The sequence below is a fragment of the Geotrypetes seraphini genome, chromosome 12, assembly GCF_902459505.1.
Source record: "Geotrypetes seraphini chromosome 12, aGeoSer1.1, whole genome shotgun sequence".
Lineage (NCBI taxonomy): Eukaryota > Metazoa > Chordata > Amphibia > Gymnophiona > Dermophiidae > Geotrypetes > Geotrypetes seraphini.
In genome coordinates this window covers 120,143,109-120,164,627 of record NC_047095.1, presented here as the reverse complement: position 1 = coordinate 120,164,627, position 21,519 = coordinate 120,143,109, and the positions used below count along the sequence as shown (strand labels likewise).

Sequence of the window (21,519 nt, the reverse complement as noted above, 5' to 3'; positions counted from 1 at the left end):
ACACCTCTGCACTAAATGCTGACGCATCCATTATATCCTATGAACGCACTGCCAAGCGTTAGCATTTAACATAGAAACATAGAAATAGACGGCAGATAAGGGCCACGGCCCATCTAGTCTGCCCACCTCAATGACCCTCCCTCTACCTTTCTCTGTGAATAGATCCCACGTGTCTATCCCATTTGGCCTTAAAATCAGGCACACTGCTGGCCTCAATCACCTGAAGTGGAAGACTATTCCAGCGATCAACCACCCTTTCAGTGAAAAAGAATTTCCTGGTGTCCCCGTGCAGTTTCCCGTCCCTGATTTTCCACAGATGCCCCCTTGTTGCCGCGGGACCCTTGAAAAAGAAGATATCTTCTTCTACCTCGATGCGGCCCGTGAGATACTTGAATGTCCGGGATGGTACTTGGAGAGACCCCCCAAACTTGGTTTTTTTCTTCTGCATAGAGCGTTTTGGACGCCAATTAGACGACAAAAGTTAAATAGTTCAAAGTCTAATAGATGTGGGCACTGTAATCTTGAAGTAGGGACTTTAGATCATCTTTTGTTTTATTGTCCCTTTATCTTAGCCTTTTGGAATTCAATTTGGGATCAAGTAAATTGTTTATTGGAAAAGCATGTGGCATTACCTTATGATACAATACTATTTGGTATGTCAATGAGGAAAAAGAGCCAAATATCATCAAGTAATAATAAACTTTTATTGATCATGACAGGAGTCGCCATTCAACATATCACAAGTAATTGGAAAAATCACAGTAGACTCAATTATAATTTCTGGTGGAACTCATGATGTCACATTTATAAAATGGAAAGAGCAATAGCTATACAACAAGGGAATTATAATAATTTTAATAAAATTTGGGAGCCATTAACTTCTTATTGTAATGAGTAAACACCATTTTCTAGTGTAATATACACCGTCTAATGATTGGGGGGAGGGGAAGGTATATTTTAATAATAATAATAATTTATTTTTTTGTATACCGCCATACCCAGGGAGTTCTAGGCGGTTCACAACAAATAGATGAATTATTACAATTTTCTTATTGGGGAAATAATAGAGGAATGATGGGAGGGGAGGGTGGTAATTTTATGTATTGTAAGATAAATCAGAAAGATTGTCAAGTGATGTGTTTAATTGTATTGTTTTATTGTTTGTGCACTTGATGTAAGATTGAAAACGAATAAAGAATTTGAAAAAAAAAAAAAAGAATCGCTGGAGTTAAATTCCAGGTATAATGAGATTATGCAAAAATCGTATGTCTCTTAAGAAAATGTTAAAAAAAAAAACCCCCACAATTATTTGTGGACGCCTTTCTCTAACCCTGTGGTTATTATTTGCTTTAGATTTAAAGAGTTCTGTACTAAGAAAATTTTACAATGTTTGTTTGCGCTTAAAACTGTGGATGTAAATGTTTTGTACATCGCTTAGATTTATTAATAATAATAATAACAGTTTATATACCGCAATACCGTTAAGTTCTATGCGGCTTACAATAGATTAAGCGAGGTACAAATTGATTGAATTTAAGAGGGGGGAAGAGGAGAGTTAATAGGACCGGAAATGCGTTGTTGAGGAGAAAGAGATTAATAGGACAGAGGAATCACTATGGAGGAGAAAGAAGATGAGTGGGTCAGTTGTCTAGATACTTTGGGAACAGTTCAGAACAAATATTGGTAAGTTCTGCTTCACGCAACGAGTGGTGGACACCTGGAATGCTCTCCCTGAAGAGGTAATTGTGGAATCCACCGTTCTAGGATTTAAGGATAAATTAGATGTACATCTCCTTATGAGAGGCATAAAGTGACATGGGTAAGGGTAATCTAGATGCACTTCTTATGAGAAGCTCAGAGTGATATGGGGACTAAAACTATGCCAGGGTACACCTGGCGGGGCCTCCGCGTGTGCGGATCGCCGGGCTTGATGGACCTAGGGTCTGTTCCGGGGATGGCACTTCTTATGTTCTTTAAGCGATCAAAATAAATAAATATCAGGCGCTTTAAAACAGACCAAAGAATTCGTGACCCTCATCTGAGATGTCAACATTTTTTTAAATCTTTATTTCGCCAGCTTTATATTATACATTACAAAAATGGTTTACAGATCAAAACCATATGCAAATCCCAAACACTGTCAATACAGTACTCAGAAGATACTATACAGGCCTCTCCCTAACAAACAACCAAGGTCGGTACAACCAAATTGGCTTTTCAAAATCAAAGCGATGCTCTCTTCCGCTCTGCAGGGGTAGCACAGACCAAAGTCTTCAGCAGATAGGATGCTTCCAGCAGAAGAATAGATTGAATTAAAGTTAATTCATATTTATGCAGGCCTCTGAATAAAGTCGGCTCTATGGCAGATACAAATCCTTTACCACTGTGGGAAGAGGCTTTTGTACCTGCCATAGGCAGAGCTACTCATGATCACCTTCACATCTGCAGCGCCACTTTCGGGCAAAACAGAGACATCCTCCACTGTTGCCTCTTTGTAAAGCCAATTTAACTGGGGTCCTTCTAAGTTAATTCTAAGAGTCAGGACCTTTTTGTCAGTGACTGTTAACAGCCTGGTTTCGAGTTCTTGTTTTAACTCTTCCAATCCATAACCACGAAGAGCAGAAACTGGGAAGACGCACGGTTCGGTGGGCTGGTAACCCCCTACCAAATCCACCTTGTTGTGAACTTCGACAACTGAATCGAGCAGCTGTCTCGGGAGACAGAGATTGTTTAACACTGCGAGAACGCTTGCTTTCTGGTTTACAGTTTCCGGATGGCTGATGTCCCTCACGTGAACTATTAGGTCTGAGCGAGCCACGTCTTGTAGGGTGGCAGAGAAGGACTCGATGAGGCTGTGGGGAAGCTGTGAGAGAAACCCGATAGTGTCTATGAAAAGGACGGTCATGCGGGAGGGTAGAAGGCCTGCATGAGCCGTGACATCGAGGGTGGCAAAGAGCTGATCCCGAGGCTGCAGCCCCGAGTCTCCAGTCAAGGCCTTGATCAGTGTGGTTTTCCCACAGTTGGTGTAACCCATCACCGAGATGGCCGGCAGCTCTCGCTTTCGACGCTGAGTCTGCAGCAGGAGCCGGTTTCTCTTCAGCTTCGCCAGAGCCTTCTTGATCTTCTGCTCCTTCTCCTTCAGCAGACGTTGCTGCACCTCGGTGTACGTTTCGCCGGAGCCCTTGATGTATCTCGACCCGCCGCCGCCCTGCCGATCCAAGTCGGCCAGGTCATTTTTCAGCGCGGACCTCAGAAGCGGAATCTCGGCCAAGGCTATCTGAAGCTTGGCCTCTCGCGTTCTGGCGTTGCAGCGGAAAATATGAAGGACCACCGTGTACCGGTCGAAAACCTTCACCCCCCAGGCGTCTTCCATGTCTCTCACGGAGACGGCGGGAAGCCTTTCCACATTCAAGAAGACGGCCGTGATCCCTGGCGACCCGCTGATCTTCTCGGTCAGGGCCTGGAAGTTCCCTTTGCCGAATATTAGCTTGCTGTCGGGGGTTTTAGTGGAGAGGATCACTTGATCCACCACCGTCCAGTCAGGCAGGCTCTTCACCAGCGTCACAGCTTCGGCCAGCTGCAGCTCAGCCGTGGTGAGGTGCTGCTTTTTGGCGCCCCACTTGATGTCGGGGTGAACTAGGAATATATTCTGCGCTCCGGGCGGCAGGGCTGTGGCTGGGTGCTGGGCCCACAGGGCATCCTCCTCTTCCAGGTCTGCATCCTCCTCCTCTGAACCACCTTCCTCCTGCTCCTCTATTTCCTGCAATCCAGGCCGGGGTTTCCAGGGACCCGGCCTCTTTGGGGCTTTGGCCCTGCCTGGGGAGGTGAAGAAACTGCACGAGGCGCCCTGGGCCGCCCGCGCGCTTCTGCCGCTCCTCCCTGCGCTCGCGGGCAAGCTCTCCCAGGCGCGAGCCGCCCTGCAGCCCGCGCGCCACCTGCATCGCAGCACGCGCAGCATGGCTCCGGGTTAGGCAGCAAAGCGGCCGTTACGACGTCCAGGCGACGTTGCGTAGAGTATAGCACGCAGCGGCCGGAGAGGAGGCAGGCTCCGCCCACGTTATTGCAAGCGGGTGGGCGGGACCGTAGAGGTGACCTCATCGCAGGGCGGAAGTTGGGATTCTGATGTCTTTATGCTTTTGCGCATGCCTGGAAGAAAGAAAACTAGAGATCGGGAGAACTCAGGCGAATTTGGAGCCAGCTGGAAAACCTAGGCGGGTGTTTGCCTCTCGGTGGAAAGCATTCAGACAGGGGGAGCGGGGGGGGGGGGCTCTTTAGATGCATACACAAGTGTGATCCATAGGATCCAGCTCTGTGGGGTGCCTGAGCACCCCCAATACTGAGCAAACTCCTTGACAGTGTGGAGGAGTTGGTGAAAAGTGTGATCTCCTATATGTACAGGTGGATAGGAGACTCTCCTTGATGTGTAGGGTCATGAAATGGTTAACTGTTGTTTAAACTATTGCTCTGGCCTACATAGCTGAAAACTGTACAATCTACTGACCTCATCTGCCTAAAATAAGAACATAAGAATTACCGCTGCTGGGTCAGACCTGGGGTCTATCGTGCCTAGCAGTCCGCACACGCGGCGGCCCTCTGGTCAAAGACCAGTGCCTTAATTGAGACTAGCCCTACCTGCGTATGTTCTGGTTCAGCAGGAACTTGTCTAACTTTGTCTTGAATCCCCGGAGGGTGTTTTCCCCTATGACAGACTCCGTGAAGAGCGTTCCAGTTTTCTACCACTCTCTGGGTGAAGAAGAACGTCCTTATGTTCGTACGGAATCTATCCCCTTTCGAAACCGCGATTGCTGAAACCGTGAATACGGAGGGAGAAGTGTATGTCCTTCCACCCTATTCCAATTCTCACTCAAAATCTCTAAGCTTTTTTTTTTCCCCCCCCCCCCCATTGTTGCTAGTCTTAAACCTGTAACCCTCAGCCTTAAGACTAGCAACAATGGGGGGGGGGGGAAGCTTAGAGATGTATGTCCCTACCTTACCACATTGCAAGCTAAATAGATAAGAGTTTGAGCCATGATGTACCCTACCCTCCTGCACATGTAACATTTAGAACTGTAACATTTAGATAAGCAGAGAAATGAGCTAGTTTCCTATAGGACTATAAGTTGTAGCCCTGAACCTATCATAAGTGCTGGACCAATAATAATTGTAGAAAAGTTATAGAAGTAACAAATGAGAAGTTGTAGTTTTTGCATGTATTAGTTTGCATATATTTAGTGAAAAGGGCATAAAAGTCTGTGTATTTCCTGATTCTAACACTCTAGTAAGCACTAGAGTTCACTGCACTAGAGTCCGGCATGCTGTAATAAACCTCTTGTACTTTCTTCACGCCTCTGACTTTGTGTGTCCAAGTGACCTTTCAGATGCATGCATGCACCTCTTACAGGGCACTGCCAGAACTAGGTGTTCAGTGGCCAAAGTCCCTCCATCTGTTTCATTATCTTTAAATTATGTGTGTGATGATGTAATCCACATAGGTATATGCGGACAATAAATAAATAAATATAAAACTGTGGCACCCTTCCACTCCAAAAAGACCAGGTGAGGAGGGCAGCGACACTCTCGACATATCATCATATGGGGGGATCTCTTCAGTTTACTTCTCAGCCTAACCAATTCTGACAACAGCATCTCTACAATTATTTTGTAAATACCTTAAGATTTTGCTAGTCCAAAAAATTTCTGGTAGACTGATTATCCAGTCATGTTTTCAGCTATGAGAACATAAAAATTGCTGCAGCTGGGTCAGACCAGTGGTCCATCGTGCCCAGCAGTCTGCTCACATAGCGGCCCCCAGGTCAAAGACCAGTGCTCTAAATGAGTCCAGCCTCACATGCGTACGTTCCAGTTTAGCAGGAACTTGTCCAACTTTGTCTTGAATCCCTGGAGGGTGTTTTCCCCTATAAAAGACTCCGGAAGAGCATTCCAGTTTTCTACCACTCTCTGGGTGAAGAAGAACTTCCTTACTTTCGTATGGAATCTATCCCCTTTTAATTTTAGAGAGTGCCCTCTCGTTCTCCCTATCTTGGAGAGGGTGAACAATCTGTCTTTATCTGCTAAGTCTATTCCCTTCAGTATTTTGAATGTTTCGATCATGTCCTCTCTGTCTCCTTTTTTCAAGGGAGAAGAGGCCCAGTTTCTCTAATCTTTCACTGTACAGCAACTCCTCCAGCCTCTTAACCATCTTAGTTGCTCTTCTCTGGACCCTTTCAAGTAGTACCGTGACCTTCTTCATGTATGGCGACCAGTGCTGAACGCAGTACTCCAGGTGAGGGCGCACCATGGCCCAGTACAGCGGCATGATTACCTTCGCTGATCAGTTCGTGATCCCCTTCTTTATCATTCCTAGTATTCTGTTCGCCCTTTTCGCCACCACCGCCGCACATTGCATGGACGGCTTCATCGATCAGAACCATGTCGATCAGAACTCCCAAGTACCACCCCGGACATCCTGTATTCGTGCATGAGATTTTTGTTCCTGACATGCATCACTTTACACTTATCCACGTTGAACCTCATTTGCCATGTCGATGCCCATTTCTCAAGCTTTGTTATGTCACGTTGCAGATCTTCGCAATCCCCCTGTGTCTTCACTACTCTGAATAACTTCATATCATCCACAAATTTAATCACCTCACTCGTCGTACTAATGTCTAGATCATTTATAAAGATATTGAAAAGCATGGGTCCAAGCACCGAGCCCTGTGGCACTCCACTGGTGACTATGTGATATTAGTTTCTGTGAACCGCATCGAGCCCCATTTTTTTTAGGGAAGGTGCAGTATATAAGACCAGAAACTAGACTAGATTACAATACAAACTCAAAGTGACCATTATTATCAATCCACTATCAAAGGAGACCCTAACTTAGGCAATCCCACGTCTGGAATGAATCTCGATTATCCAACATGAATGGGACCGTCTCGCTGTCAGATAATACAGGAAATAATGGCAACTCCTTAAAAAAATGCATGGAAAAAATGGTTCCCTCGCTGCAAAAGTAGAAACCCAGGTCCAAAAATTGCTGCACATACTGGAAAAGCATGGTCTCAGTATGAATTCTACTCGAGTTCTAGACTCTATTCATAATCTAGACTGTATGAACTCTACTCGACAATCCATAAGTTAAATGGAATTAAAATATGTTTAGGTTTGAACTGGCAGTTCACCTCCTTTTGCACCTCTCCTACTTTGTGGAATGTTGTATCTGTGACTCTTCACTCAGAATCCTCCTATCCGAAATCTAGGTCTGGTTAAAACACACATCTTCCAAAAGGTGTTTGATGGGGCCATCACAGGGTCAACCACTCCTTAGTAGAACCTGAGTCCATTCCCCGTCTGTGGTGTGGAGTTCTTTTCTCTCCGATTTAGCCTGCAAACTGCCTCATTAAATGGAACAATAAGCACTGGAACATAAACATATAAAGAAATACATAAAAATCATATGACGTATGTACAAGAACCCATGATACGATCACGAGTACCTTCCAGGCACTGGAAATAGATATCTTTGAATCTACCCCTATCTCAAAGGAAATCCACAGTCTTGGTGGAAGCAAGCAATGGGTCGCTCCTCAGCATGAAAAGCCACAGAGTTATTGATGACGGAGAAGATCCAAATCCGTCTGCTGGGCATCTGTGTCTACCTATTATGGACATACTGTCTGCAGTCCAATGAACAAACTGACCCTGCAGGGCCAACGGTGAATTTCATGCATAATTCCACTCTGGAAAACTAAAATACTTGACGGTTTCAGCTGCGGCAGAGTGAATCAGGAATCTGAGTCAGGTGCCTGCCTAAGTGCAACAACCCTGGAAAACACCAAAGTGGGTCAGAAGAGGTATGCAGACAGATGGTGACAGAAACCTGCCCCTCCCCCCCTTCAATTTGCAGTGAGAAATAAAGGAAGGTTCCTGACATGATATATTTGGACGAGAAGACCAGAGATTCAAGCGAACCTTAAACTTCCAAAAGCAGATAAATTGGTGATCTTTAGGGTACAACTTAACCAAAAAAGAACTGCAGAAAATGTACAAGGTTCAGGAATTTTTATTCAAGTCAATGAAAAGTTGTATTTCCTAAATTGGTCTTCCATTTTAAAGGGTACCGGGTACAACTGCCAGCAAACATCCTTATCCACTTGCCACTGCTACCGTTTTATAAAGAAAACCCATTCCCTGGTCAGCGGACGCCCCTTATAGCAGTGGGTGGTCCCAGGGCCTCATGCGGCCCCCGAAGTCCTCCGTTGTGTCCCTCAAACAGATGGTGGAAATGCTCTTCAAGTCCAGCAAATTAATTAATTTCAATCTTGCCCACACAGAGCATTATATGTCTTTTAAAAATGATGCTGTAGGCCGGGTGTTGGCAAAGGGCATGGAATTTGCCACTGTTGACAAGTCAAAATAAAGCGAGTTTTTAAAAATATATCCTTAAACTGTTGTAAAATCAATATTAGTATTACGGTAATGTTTAATTCCCGATCTGAACAAGCAGGTTAAGGTGGTTTACAAAATTAGTAGTATGTGCAAGCTTGAAATCTTTTGGTGGCCCCCAGAGCTTTCTCATATTCATGTTGTGGCCCCTTGCATGAAAAAACTGGAAATCGTTGCTTTATAGCCAGTGTGGTTGAAGGGGCAACAGCAGTTTACTGTCAAAATGATTCTCAAGCCAAGATACATCCAGAGACTAGTACATTTGCTAGTGAACCTGAAAAGGCATGATTCAGAAACCTGCAACTGGGAACCAGTTCCGAATATCCATGCAAAGACCCTATTGGGATTCTTCCACCAGAAGCATCTGTGTATATCAGGCTCCAAAGCCCCAAGAGGGGCCAATAGGATAGGGGGAGGGTATAATGCCAGGGTTAACAGGGCTTGAACCAATGACCTAGGGAGCAGAGGCATGAACCTAGGAGGTCTAGTCTAGTGGTTAGAACACTAGGATTGATACCCAGAGGTCCCAGTTCAAATCCTACTGCTGTTGCTTGTGAGGTTGGGCAAGTCACTTAAACCAGGGTTGAGAAAATTTGGGGGTGGAGTTGGGAGTTAGTAAAAATGTACCGACTCCAGCTTCAAAATAAAAACTTACAACATCATAATATATTGTATAGTAAATGTATCATCTTATACTTATTTTGGGGTCTTTGTTCAAACTTCAAATAAATATATGCTGTGGTCTATTAGTCTTATTTTATGCATAAAGCAATATCCTATGTTTCTGTAATTAATCCGATTCCTCTGAGATTTTCTATCGAATCGAAGGTTTGGTGTACCAACTCCATAGCCCTGCACTCAAGTACAAAATTAGATATGGATATCCGCATGCTAATGGTCCTGGCAGCAGCCACTCCCTCCTTCTGCCAAACCCCTTCTGTGGGCCTATGGCCTATGGCAGTTTCAGTTCTGAAACTCAGCATACTACGTGACATGTCTCCTCAAGCCTGCTTATCTGCTATCCTGACTTCTTGACCACAATGACCTGGGTGTTGCCAAAACAAAGAACAAAAGAACAGGACCTGGTGTGCCTGAGTCGTAGTGAAGGAAGCTGGTTATTGCATGATCGGCTTGTATAACTATGAACTCAGCAGTTTTCACCCTATATAAGAACCGGGACTTTTCCCCCAAAATTAGAATCCATCTCGTTGCAACCATGGGGCAGTCCCGTGCCCTACCCAGGGATTCCCGATTGTGAAGGATGGTGATGCCTGGGATCACGGTGAAGTTATTCTATTTTTATATTCATCTATATATATAAGTATAATAAAGGGTTATTGTCTATGCTTTTATATTGTCTGTGTGCTTTTCTGAGTGTCACTGATCATCCCATCTGACAGAAATAAGTGGCAGAACACCTTCCCAGAGGGGCTGTTACCCGCCAAGAAGGACGGTAGCCTGCGCTATGCCCAGGCAGTTTTCAGTCCCATATTCACAGCCAAGGAGGTAGCAATGATAGAAGCCAGAGCTTAGGCTGCGTCAAGTGCATTGTAAACAGAGGCATGTGGCCAGGAGTAATGCAATGGTAGCCATAACCGCATACAGGCAAACAGATTAAGCCCTGCAGCAAAGAACACAGGATGGATAATACAGTAAATCTCTCCCTACATTGCAGCGCACACAAAGCATTGAAACCACAAGGCACACAGGGTCATAATTTGCAAACAATGCTGTAAGTTAGGCACCTTGATTATTTACTTATTTATTTAAAACTAGTCTTTAAGCCCGTTACATTAACGGGTGCTAGAATAGATGTGTCTGTCTGTGTTTCTTTATCTCTCTCTCCTTGGCCGTTGTCTGTGTCCTTCTGTCTCCCCCCCCCCCCCCCCGAGCAAAGCTGTCTGCCCCCAGCACACACCTCTCCCCAAATCATCCCCCTTTCCCTCTCCCTGTCTCTCCATAGCCCCTTCTGTCCTCCCCCCAGAGCAAAGCTGTCTGTTCCCAACACACCTCCTACCCAAAGCAGCCCCCTTTCCCTCTCCTTATCTCTCCATGGCCCCTTCTGTCTCCCCTCAGCACACCCCTCCCTAAAAGCAGCCCCCTTTCCCTCTCCCTGTCTCTCCATGGCCCCTTCTGTCTTCCCCCAGAGCAAAACTGTCTGTCCCCAGCACACCTACCCCCCCAAAGCAGCCCCCTTTCCCTATCTCTCCATGGCCCCTTCTGTCTCCCCCCAGCACACCCCTCCCTCAAAGCAGCCCCCTTTTCCACTCCCTGTTTCTCCATGGCCCCTTCTGTCTTCCCCCCAGAGCAAAACTGTCTGTCCCCAGCACACCTCCCTCCCAAAGCAGCCCCTTTCCCTCTCCCTATCTCTCCATGGCCCCTTCTGTCTCCCCTCAGCACACCCCTCCCCCCAAAGCCGCCCCCTTTCCCTCTCCTTCTGGCCCCCTGTATTGATCCCCCTGCTTACCCTCTCTCCATCCCGGCATCTTCTGGCCTGCTCCTCTTCAAAGCAGGCCGCGATCGTGGTGGCCGGCCCCAGCGAACATTGCAGGCCACTCCCCAACCCGGAAGCACGCTCCCCCCCCGACGCGATCCCGTGCGTCAGAGGGAATGTGCCACCGAGGCCGGAAAGCAGCCCGTGAGGCCCGCCAAAGCCGGCCATGATCGCAGGCTGCCCCAAAGAGGAGGGGCAGCGGCAGCAGCGGTGAGCGAGGGTTGGAGGTGTTTTCGAGCTTGCTTCGGGTTGGTGAGGTGGGGGCGGGAGGTGTGTTCGAGCTTGCTTCGGGTTGGTGAGTGAGGGTGGGAGGAGGGGAGTGGCCAGAGTGATCCCTGGCCGGGTTCTAAAATGGAACACGGCCACGGATCACACACCACAGCGGCAGGGATCACGCTTTTTTAAAAGCGCATGCGCCGCTAACATTTTATTATATAGGATAATTTATAGCCTGCCTATCTACAAGTCTAGGCGGGGAGCAATGTAAACATACACAAACAGCAAACAACAAAATACGATGGCAATACACATAAAAATCATAAAACATCTGAACATCTTTACATAATCTTAAAATTACATCTTCAAAAAGACGGTTCAAAGACGGTGCCAACCACAGCCTAACACTAAAAGACAGAATCTTATACGCCTCCACTGCTTGTGCCAAAAGCACATACAAATAATACAGTTTTTACCTCTTTTCTAAATTGACAAAGCATGGTCAATTGACGCATAGAAACTGACAAGGCATTCCACAGAACTGGGCCCCGAACCGACAACATGGAATTCCTATTGCCAGCAAGTTTCACGGTTACTAAGGATGGAACGTCCAACCTTAAATTGTCAGCAGACCGCAACTCAAGGGTAGGGGAGTACCATCGAAAAAGTGAGCGAACAGCTATAGGACAATTGCTTTGAAGCACCTCGACATCAAACGCAAGGTCTTAAATTCTACCCGCATTTCAAAAAGCAGCCAATGAAGCGCGCGTAATATCGGGGTGATATGATCAAATTTGGACGCGTGCGCAATAAGGCAAGCAGCGGCATTCTGTGCCATCTGCAAGGCACGCAAAACACATTTAGGCAACCCTAAATAGTTGCAGTAATCCAACAATGATGTTATCAATAACGATGTTATCCAACAATGATGTTACCAACAACTGTCCGAAAGTTGTCATCTGATAAATAATCATGCAGCCTACCGGCGCTTAACTTGTCTTTAATTGGAGAGGTAATTGACCATGTCATTTAGTAGGCGCCCGAATCACACCTACAGCATGGCGGCTAGCAAGCGCCTAAGGTCAAAGTGGGCGTGGTTAGAGCCAGAAATAACTTTAGGCGCTGCTAGGCCCGATTCTCAAAAAAACTTAGGCGGTAATGTAGGCCTTTAAAAACCCTGGCCTACATTACCGCCATCTAAGTTTTTACTTGGGCGCCGTTAGCCGCGCTTCTGTTAACAGCAAAGCACCTAAGCGTGATTGACACGAGGCCGGTGCCGATTTTGAAGGCTAATAGAATCTGGCCTGTAGCGAACCTTGCATCAAAATCCACGAACATGAGTGCAACAGATTCCCCAATGTCAACCCCCAGTTAAAAAAAGATTTGTGCCACGCCAGTGCATTGCCAGCCACTGCATCAGTCCAGCTTAAGCCTTAAGAAGTGTGGAGGAAATCGGGGCAGGGCTCAATGGGTGATCTCTGGTGGGGTATTAAAGAAAGCTTACGGGCACATGATGCAAAAGCTCAGCGTGTCACAAGAACAGGAAGTTCCCTAGGAAACTGTCTACAAGCATGGTTAACTCATCTGCCCAGCGTGGGCTTGCAGAGCTCAAACTGGTTCCTCAAGAAATTAAAGCCCTTCTAGCAGCAGAGAAAAAGGCAGCCAGACACATGGAGGAACATTTTCTGTAATTTGGAAGTACATCAAAGAAGTTCTTGGCAATATTTCAAAGAAAAGGGGTTGGAGAGCGATTTGTGGTAATTAAAACGCAGGGAAGTGTACAGATGGGCAGGTTCTGGAACAGGATAGGGTTCTTTTCTGAAAGTGTGTTTTGTTACCAAGCTGTTTACAGAACCATGCTTATATTTATACACACACACACATATATACATCCCATGGGAAATAGTGCTGAGGCTGGACTCCATGAGTCCTTGCACCTCTACCGTTCAACCCTGGCACATATGTACAAGCCAACTTTAAGAAGGTTCGAGTAAACCTCTGTGAAGACAGACTCACTAATAATTACACTGCACAACAAAGTTTTTGCTTCCTGAACACTGCTGGGTGTTTCTTATAGAATTTTGGGTGCTGATCATGAATATTACATCAAAAATTACCCATCACGTACCATTTCAGAGAAATCTTCAATTTTGTCGTGATTTTTTCTTATATTTGGATGCAAACAATTTTTTCTCCCATAAGTGTCTTATCAACAACGGTTTGTGCCGCCTGGGTATGTCCATGCATAAAATCTAGCCAGGTTGGAAGCTGTTTTATGGAAGATGACATCCTGGGCATGTCTGGGCAGGTCTGAACGAGCTTGCGCTGTCTCACCATGCTATAATGGTGGCTTCCATACACCGATCCTGCTCATTTGGTTAATATAGATAGTCCGTGTGTGTATATAGTATCAGTATAGTAAAGTATAGTAGTATAGTAGCTGTAGCAATATAACAGTAAGTAAGCTTGATGCTATAGACGTTTTGGTGTCGGGCAATATGTCTCGTCGGTGTCGTAACAGCCGCGACACATTCTGCTATATCTGTGGGGAATATACACTTACGCCTCAGAGACGTTCGATGACTGCCCTTGTAAAGAAAGCCTATCATCTGTATTTTGGCTGCAAAATAGGTGATCAAGACAAGCAATGGGCGCCTCACATTTGCTGTGCGACATGTGCTGTTAGTCTGAGAGCCTGGCTCAGAGGTACTCGAAAGACGATGCCATTTGCTGTTCCGATGATATGGCGAGAACAGAAAGACCATGTGACGGACTGTTATTTCTGTTTGACTAATGTGTCTGGTTTCTCTGCCAAAAACAAGAAGTCAATTGAATATCCTAATCTGCCTTCAGCAATGAGACCCATGCCACATGATGACAGTCTTCCAGTTCCGAAACCACCAGAGGATTGGACCTTAGACGAACCAGATGAAGAAACTGCAGTGCAGGGTTCTAACAGTGACATTGACCCGGATTTTGAACCATCCTCATCAGGCGATCCACATCTGATAACACAGTCCGAATTGAACGATTTGGTCAGAGATTTGGGTCTGTCAAAAGCAAAAGCTGAGCTGCTAGGTTCGAGACTGCAGGAATGGTGTTTGCTATCACCAGGTACGAAAATTTCTGTGTTTCGAGACCGGCATCATGATATAACCAAATTTTTTGCACAAGTCGACAGTCTCTGTTTCTGTTGTGACATTGAAGGATTGTTCTCGGTCTTTGGTTGTGATCACAACCCGGAAGAGTGGCGTCTTTTCATTGATTCGTCAATGTTAAGCCTGAAAGCTGTTCTGTTGCACAATGGCAACGTTTATCCTTCAGTACCTGTTGGCTATGCAGCACATATGAAAGAAACATATGAGAATATGGAAATGTTACTAAAGTATGTCCAGTATACCAGGTATAACTGGAATATCTGTGGAGACCTCAAAGTCGTTGCTCTGTTACTAGGACTGCAGCTTGGCTATACAAAGTACTGCTGTTTCATCTGCGAATGGGACAGCCGAGACAGAGAGTCGCACTATTCTAGAAAGAACTGGCCACTCCGTAAAAAGTTAGTTCCAGGACAGAAAAATGTAGCACATGAATCGCTTGTTGACCCGACAAAGATATTTTTGCCTCCTCTTCACATTAAACTGGGACTCATGAAGAATTTTGTGAAAGCAATGAACAAGGAAGGGGAAGGTTTTCGTTATTTAAGACAGATGTTCCCAAGAATAACTGATGCCAAGATCAAAGAGGGTATTTTTGTTGGCCCCCAGATCAGACATGTTATGAGTGACAAGCGATTTGAAGATCTGTTAGTTGGGCCGGAAAAAATTGGCTGGAAAGCCTTGAAAGACGTTGTTGACAATTTTCTGGGCAATTACAGAGCCCCAAACTACATTCAGCTGGTAGACAAACTTCTCAAAGCATACAAGAGAATGAAGTGCAATATGTCACTCAAGATTCATTTCCTCCATTCACACTTGGACTTCTTCCCCGCAAATCTTGGTGCTGTGAGTGACGAGCACGGTGAAAGGTTTCATCAAGACATAGCTACGATGGAGAAACGATACCAGGGCAATTGGAATCCGTCAATGCTTGCCGACTATTGTTGGATGCTACAACGTGATGCACCAGACACTGAATATAAAAGAAACTCGGGAGCAAAACACTTTTAATTCTGTTTCATTTAGTCGCTTGTGCGAAACGTAAACTTGACTATATATTTTATTGTCAGTAAACATAAAAATGTCTATTTCTCATAGTTCTTACGTGATGCAGTAAAACCAAAACCATATTTGAGCATACCAAGTTGGTACCTGTCATAATCACCAAAAACTTTTCAGGAATCAAGACTTAACCAAAAAATTGTTGTGCAGTGTTATTAGCTGGACTCCATGAGTCCATGCACCTCTACCGTTCAACCCTGGCACATATGTTCAAGCCAACTTTAAGAAGGTTCGAGTAAACCTCTGTGAAGACAGACTCACTAATAATTATTAGCTGGACTCCATGAGTCCATGCACCTCTACCATTCAACCCTGGCACATATGTACAAGCCAACTTTAAGAAGGTTCGAGTAAACCTCTGTGAAGACAGACTCACTAATAATTATTAGCTGGACTCCATGAGTCCATGCACCTCTACCGTTCAACCCTGGCACATATGTTCAAGCCAACTTTAAGAAGGTTCGAGTAAACCTCTGTGAAGACAGACTCACTAATAATTATTAGCTGGACTCCATGAGTCCATGCACCTCTACCGTTCAACCCTGGCACATATGTACAAGCCAACTTTAAGAAGGTTCGAGTAAACCTCTGTGAAGACAGACTCACTAATTATTATTAGCTGGACTCCATGAGTCCATGCACCTCTACCGTTCAACCCTGGCACATATGTACAAGCCAACTTTAAGAAGGTTCGAGTAAACCTCTGTGAAGACAGACTCACTAATTATTATTAGCTGGACTCCATGAGTCCATGCACCTCTACCGTTCAACCCTGGCACATATGTACAAGCCAACTTTAAGAAGGTTCGAGTAAACCTCTGTGAAGATAGACTCACTAATTATTATTAGCTGGACTCCATGAGTCCACGCACCTCTACCGTTCAACCCTGGCACATATGTACAAGCCAACTTTAAGAAGGTTCGAGTAAACCTCTGTGAAGACAGACTCACTAATAATTATTAGCTAGGGAGTTGCCACCTCAGATTAGTTGCTCTCCGAAACACAATGCTGAGCTCAATGAACCATTAGGCTGACCTAGCAAAGTGGTCCTGCTTGGTAAGAAAAGCCCCTATGCGTGCACACACACACACATATTCCAAACGTAATCATGCTAATTCCACCTATTACTGGTCAACAGTGGGTTCCACCTTTGGAATCATTTGCCTGACAAACCCGAATGTACACACTGGCACTGCTCTTCTGCACCTGTAAATATAACCTTTTCCAGGTTTATGTCTCGCACAGAAAATAGACACAACGGGCGTTTTGCACTTTTGGATTTGCTCGGACTCATGCACGTTTGATTCTCTAGCACCGGCACTTAGAAGCTGGCTCGGGCTTCTTTCTCCTTCCAAGACAAATCAAAACCGACAGATTTTCAACAGAAAATCAAAAGAAATCTTCTCTTCAAACTCCCCAGCTCCACTTCCGAGCTGGCAGTAGATTTCCAGCGTTAAGAGCAGGATTTGTTTGTGCGCTGTTCTCCGAGCACTGGGAGAGAATAGCAAATTACCTCATTAAAATCCTTTTGACTACATTTACATACACACATCTTTGGCACACATGCTGTTTCCTGCGCTAGAGCTAAGCATTCTGTACAGGTTAATATGCACGCTATTCCAGCACTAACTGGCCTTAATGCCAGCAGTAGGTTTTGAGAATTGGCCCCTTAGCCTCTAAAACAAATCTAAACATCAAAAGGTTCGGTGCTCGGTCCCGTGCTCTTCAAAATATTTATAAACAACCTGGAAATTGGTACGACGAGTGAGGTGATTAAATTTGTGGATGATACAGAGTTATTCAGAGTAGTAAGGACACAGAAGGATTGCAAAGACCTACAACGAGACATAAACGCACTCGAGGAATGGGCCATGAAATGGCAAATGTCAGCAACAAAAATCATATGCACGAATATAGGATATCTGGTGCTGTACTCGGTGACAGCCCCCAGGAAAGAGACTTGGGAGTGCTTGTAGACAAGTTAATGAAGCCATCCACGTAATGCGCGGCGGCGGTGAAAAGGGAGAACAGAATGCTAGGAATGATTAAGAAGGGGATCACAAACAGATCTGAGAAGGTTATCATACCACTGTACTGGGCTATGGTGCGCCTCCACCTGGAATACTGCGTCCAACACCGGTCGCCGTACTACTCGAAAGGGTCCAGAGAAGAGCGACAAAAATGGTTAAGGGACTAGAGGAGTTGCTGTACAATGAGAGGCTAGAGAAACTGGGCCTCTTCTCCCTTGAAAAGAGAAAATTTAGATGATCGAAACATTCAAGATATTGAAGGGAACTTACTTAGTAGAGAAAGAGAGACTGTTCACCCTCTCCAAGGTGAAGAAAAAGAGGGCACTCGCTAAAGTTAGAAGGGAATAGATTCCGTACAAACATAGGGAAGTTCTTCTTCACTCAGAGAGTGGTAGAAACCTGAAACCAGGGCTGTGGAGTCGGTAGATAAATGTTCCAACTCCGACTCCAACTCCTCAGTTTTTTGTACTTCAGACTCCGACTCCAGGTACCCGAAATTTCCTCCGACTCCAACTCCTCGACTCCGACTCCACAGCACTGGTTAATTTTCAGATCGTTAAAATGGAATGTCAAGTTGAGAGAAATGAGCATTTTCGACACCACCTTCTTTTTGCTTTTAATCAAGGTTCTAAGGCCGCAGAAGCAGCTCGCAACATTTGTGCTGTGTATATAGTGGGTGCTATAGCTGAAAGAATCGCTCGTGATTGGTATGCCAAGTTCATAAATGGAGTCGGTAGATAAATGTTCCGACTCCGACTCCAAATCCGACTCCGACTCCTCAGTTTTTTGTACTTCTGACTCCGACTCCAGGTACCCAAAATTTCCTCCGACTCCGACTCCACAGCCTTGCCTGAAACGCTCTTCCAGAGACTGTTATAGGGGAAAGCTGGGTTGCATCTGGAGAAGTTTCGTCAGCCGAAAGCCCGAAGTGGTAATGCCGCTTTACAGGTCCATGGTGAGACCACATCTGGAATACTGTGTTCAATTTTGGAGGCCACATTATCAAAAGGATGTGCTGAGAATAGAGTCGGTTCAGAGATTGGCCACTAGGATGGTCTCAGAACTCAAGGATCTCCCATATGAAGAACATCTAGGTAAGTTGCAGCTATACTCTCTTGAGGAACGCAGAGAGAGGGGAGACATGATAGAGACGTTCAAATATGTTACTGGCCGTATGGAGGTGGAAGAAGACATCTTTTTCCTTACAGGACCTACGGCGACAAGAGGGCATCCGCTAAAAATCAGGGGTGGGAAATTTCAGATGACACTAGGAAGTATTTCTTTACCGAAAGGGTGGTTGATCGTTGGAATGATCTTCCATTTCAGGTAGTAGAGGCCAACAACGAGCTCGATTTTAAGAATAAATGGGATAAACATGTGGGTTCACTTCGAGGAAGTGCTTAGGGGGGTGGGTTATTCGAGTGGGCAGACTTGTTGGGCCGACGGCCCTTTTCTGCCGTCATACTCTATGTTTCTGTTTCTATGGATAAGTTCCTACTGGAACAGAGCGTACGCAGGTGAGGCTATACTCAAATAGGATACTGGTCTTTGACCTAAGGACCACCGTGTGAGCGGACTGCTGGGAATGATAGACCATTGGTCTGACCCAGCAGCGGCAAGTCTTATATTCTTATGAAATGAAGCAAATAGATTATCTTTTACAACAACCAATGACTTTCAAAAACTTTAAAAAAGTACAGTACATAGAGCTGTATCCATTGATTGAGGTATTTATCTAATTTACACAATACGCTATGGACTCTGAAAAAAGTATAACTCACTCACAACATTTAAAGTGTTTGAAGATGGCGCACCCCTTCAAAAGCTTTCAGGCTCGTAAGCGATATATAAGAAATTAAATAAATAAATAAAAATAAGTTTCTCTTGAAACAGGTAGCAAATACGAGCATCGCGGTTTGCGAGTGTTTTGCAAGACGAGCAAAACATTTTCGCAAATCGTGACTCACAAACCGAGCATTGACTCGATTTGCGAGTCTCCCCGCCCGCGAACTGGCATCACCCCCCCCCCTCGTGAACCGGCATCCCCCGCCCACCCAAATTGAAGGCTTACCCCCATTGTGGCACCGGCCTGCACCACCAACCCATAGGAGGTGCCGGTGCCTGAAGATCCTGCCTCTTCCCGGACTGGGCCTTGAACATCTGCGCATACTCAAGGCCTTCTCAGAGAGAACGAGAACCAGAAGGCCTTGAGCATGTGCAGATGCTCAAGGCTCAGTCCGGCAAGCATCACGATCTTCGGGCACTGGTACCTCCTGTGGGTTGGTGTTGCGTGCCGGTGCCACATTGGGGGGTAAGCCTTCAGTTTGGGCGGGTGGGGGATGCCGGTTCGCGCGAGGGGGGGCGATGACGGTTCGCAGGGGGGGGGGATGTGGAAGCGCACCAGTGGCCTTGGGGGTGGGGGGGTCTTTTGGGGATGTGGTGGGGTGGAGCAGCGCCAGTGGCCGGGAGGAAAGGGGAGGTGGAACCAATCAAACGAGTTTCCCTTACTTCCTATGGGGAAACTCGCTTTGATATACGAGTAATTTGGTTTACGAGCATGCTTCTGGAATGAATTATGTTCGTAAACCAAGATTCCACTGTACTGCCAAAATGCCAACAAGGGCATCTGTATTTTCGCACAGTGCTGGTTTAGATTTGTGCCCACTATCCAAGTCAGTCTACTTTTACCTCACTCCTTGATAAAAAGCTACACGAATGCACTAGTGCGAGCTTACCGCGGGATGCGATCAGACGTTGATAATTTTCAAATCTGCACATACAAAATATGTTTATTTTTATCGCAGACAGGTGTTTCTGCACCAATCAGTGCATTTACGTTACCATCTACAAAATAGGTGTCAGTAAGTGATCACGTGCTAATGTTTTTAAATGGCTACATAATGGCAAAATTACACATTAACTCAAAAAAGCAGGAAAATTGTCCTTTTTCTGGCAGCAGTAAAAATGGACTTAGCACACGAGATTAGCCTGCGTAAAGACACACTAACGCCAATGTTTACTGCAGCTTAGTTAAAGGACTCTGAAGTGAGCTATATATGAGATGTGATAAAAAAAATATGGTAAATGCTTTAATTAAAAAAAAAAAAAAATTATTACAGTAAGACATTGTCATTTCTCAGGTTGTTTTCTACGCACTTCGTTTCTTAAATGCTCTAATAAGCCCTTATAAAAGATGTTCAGATCCTCAGAAATTTCCGTAATAGTCAATCGCCTGTTTGATCAAATCATTTTGTTTACTCTTTCAACATTCTCTTGGGTTTTTGATGTTGAAGGACGTCCTCTCTCCTCGTCTTCAACCAATTCACAACCATTATGAAATCGCTCAAACCACTTGTAAACTGTCTTCACGGTCACAGCAGCATCACCATACACTAATTTTAACATTTTGTGTGTTTCTTGAGCACTTTTTTGCAGTTTGAAACAAAATTTCATGTGAATGATTTACGACACACTTTAAAACACACCTTTTCTCTCAACCGACTGACTGCACCAAACAAGTTGAATGGCATCAGCATTCGCTGTATTTTTTGATCACACCTCATACATTATCATGGATAATTGTTTTGAAAAAAAAATTGCCCTAGGCAACCATCTAATGATTGAGCTGGTCCACCAAGATAGATTTGTATAAATTAAAGACCCAGTATATGCACATTTTGTCATCCATATTCATTGTGGGTATCCTTAAAACCAGACTGGCTAAGGGATGTCCCAGGACAATTGGAAAGCTCTGGTTAGTGTAACCTAGTGGTTCCCAAACCTGTCCAGGGGGAACCCCAGCCAATCAGGTATTCTGGATACCCAAGCTGAATATACATCAGAAAAATTTGCATGCAGAAGTAACGCATGCAAATCAATCTAATGAGTATTCATTACAGATTCCTTGACTGGTTGGGATTCCCCCAGGATAAGGGATCCAGTATCAAGAGAAGGCTACAGCTAGGATCACCAGCACAATAGCTACAGTTTGTTCCCATTATTTGTGCCTTCCTGATGTGCGATTTTGCATATCCGCGGTTGCATTAATTGCTACTAATATTCCCCATTTGCGCTGCTGTGCTCATATATTCGCAGATCGGCTCTTAAAAAAAA

The 21,519-nt window shown here is 45.2% G+C and overlaps 2 protein-coding genes across 4 annotated transcripts in view; both read right to left on the bottom strand.

The window, feature by feature from the left end:
* ATF6B (activating transcription factor 6 beta) overlaps positions 1-21,519 on the bottom strand; it is a 47,425-nt gene that overhangs the window by 24,347 nt on the left and 1,559 nt on the right. The window lies entirely within an intron of this gene.
* On the bottom strand, positions 1,535-4,041 carry GTPBP6 (GTP binding protein 6 (putative)). Its single transcript, XM_033916477.1, has one exon. It carries the CDS (start codon positions 3,956-3,958, stop codon positions 2,378-2,380), a length of 1,581 nt encoding a protein of 526 aa, XP_033772368.1. The 5' UTR covers positions 3,959-4,041; the 3' UTR covers positions 1,535-2,377.

Coding starts and splice junctions, on each gene's coding strand:
- GTPBP6 (XM_033916477.1), bottom strand. CDS start 3,958: ATGCTGCGCGTGCTGCGATGCAGGTGGCGCGCGGGCTGCAGGGCGGCT.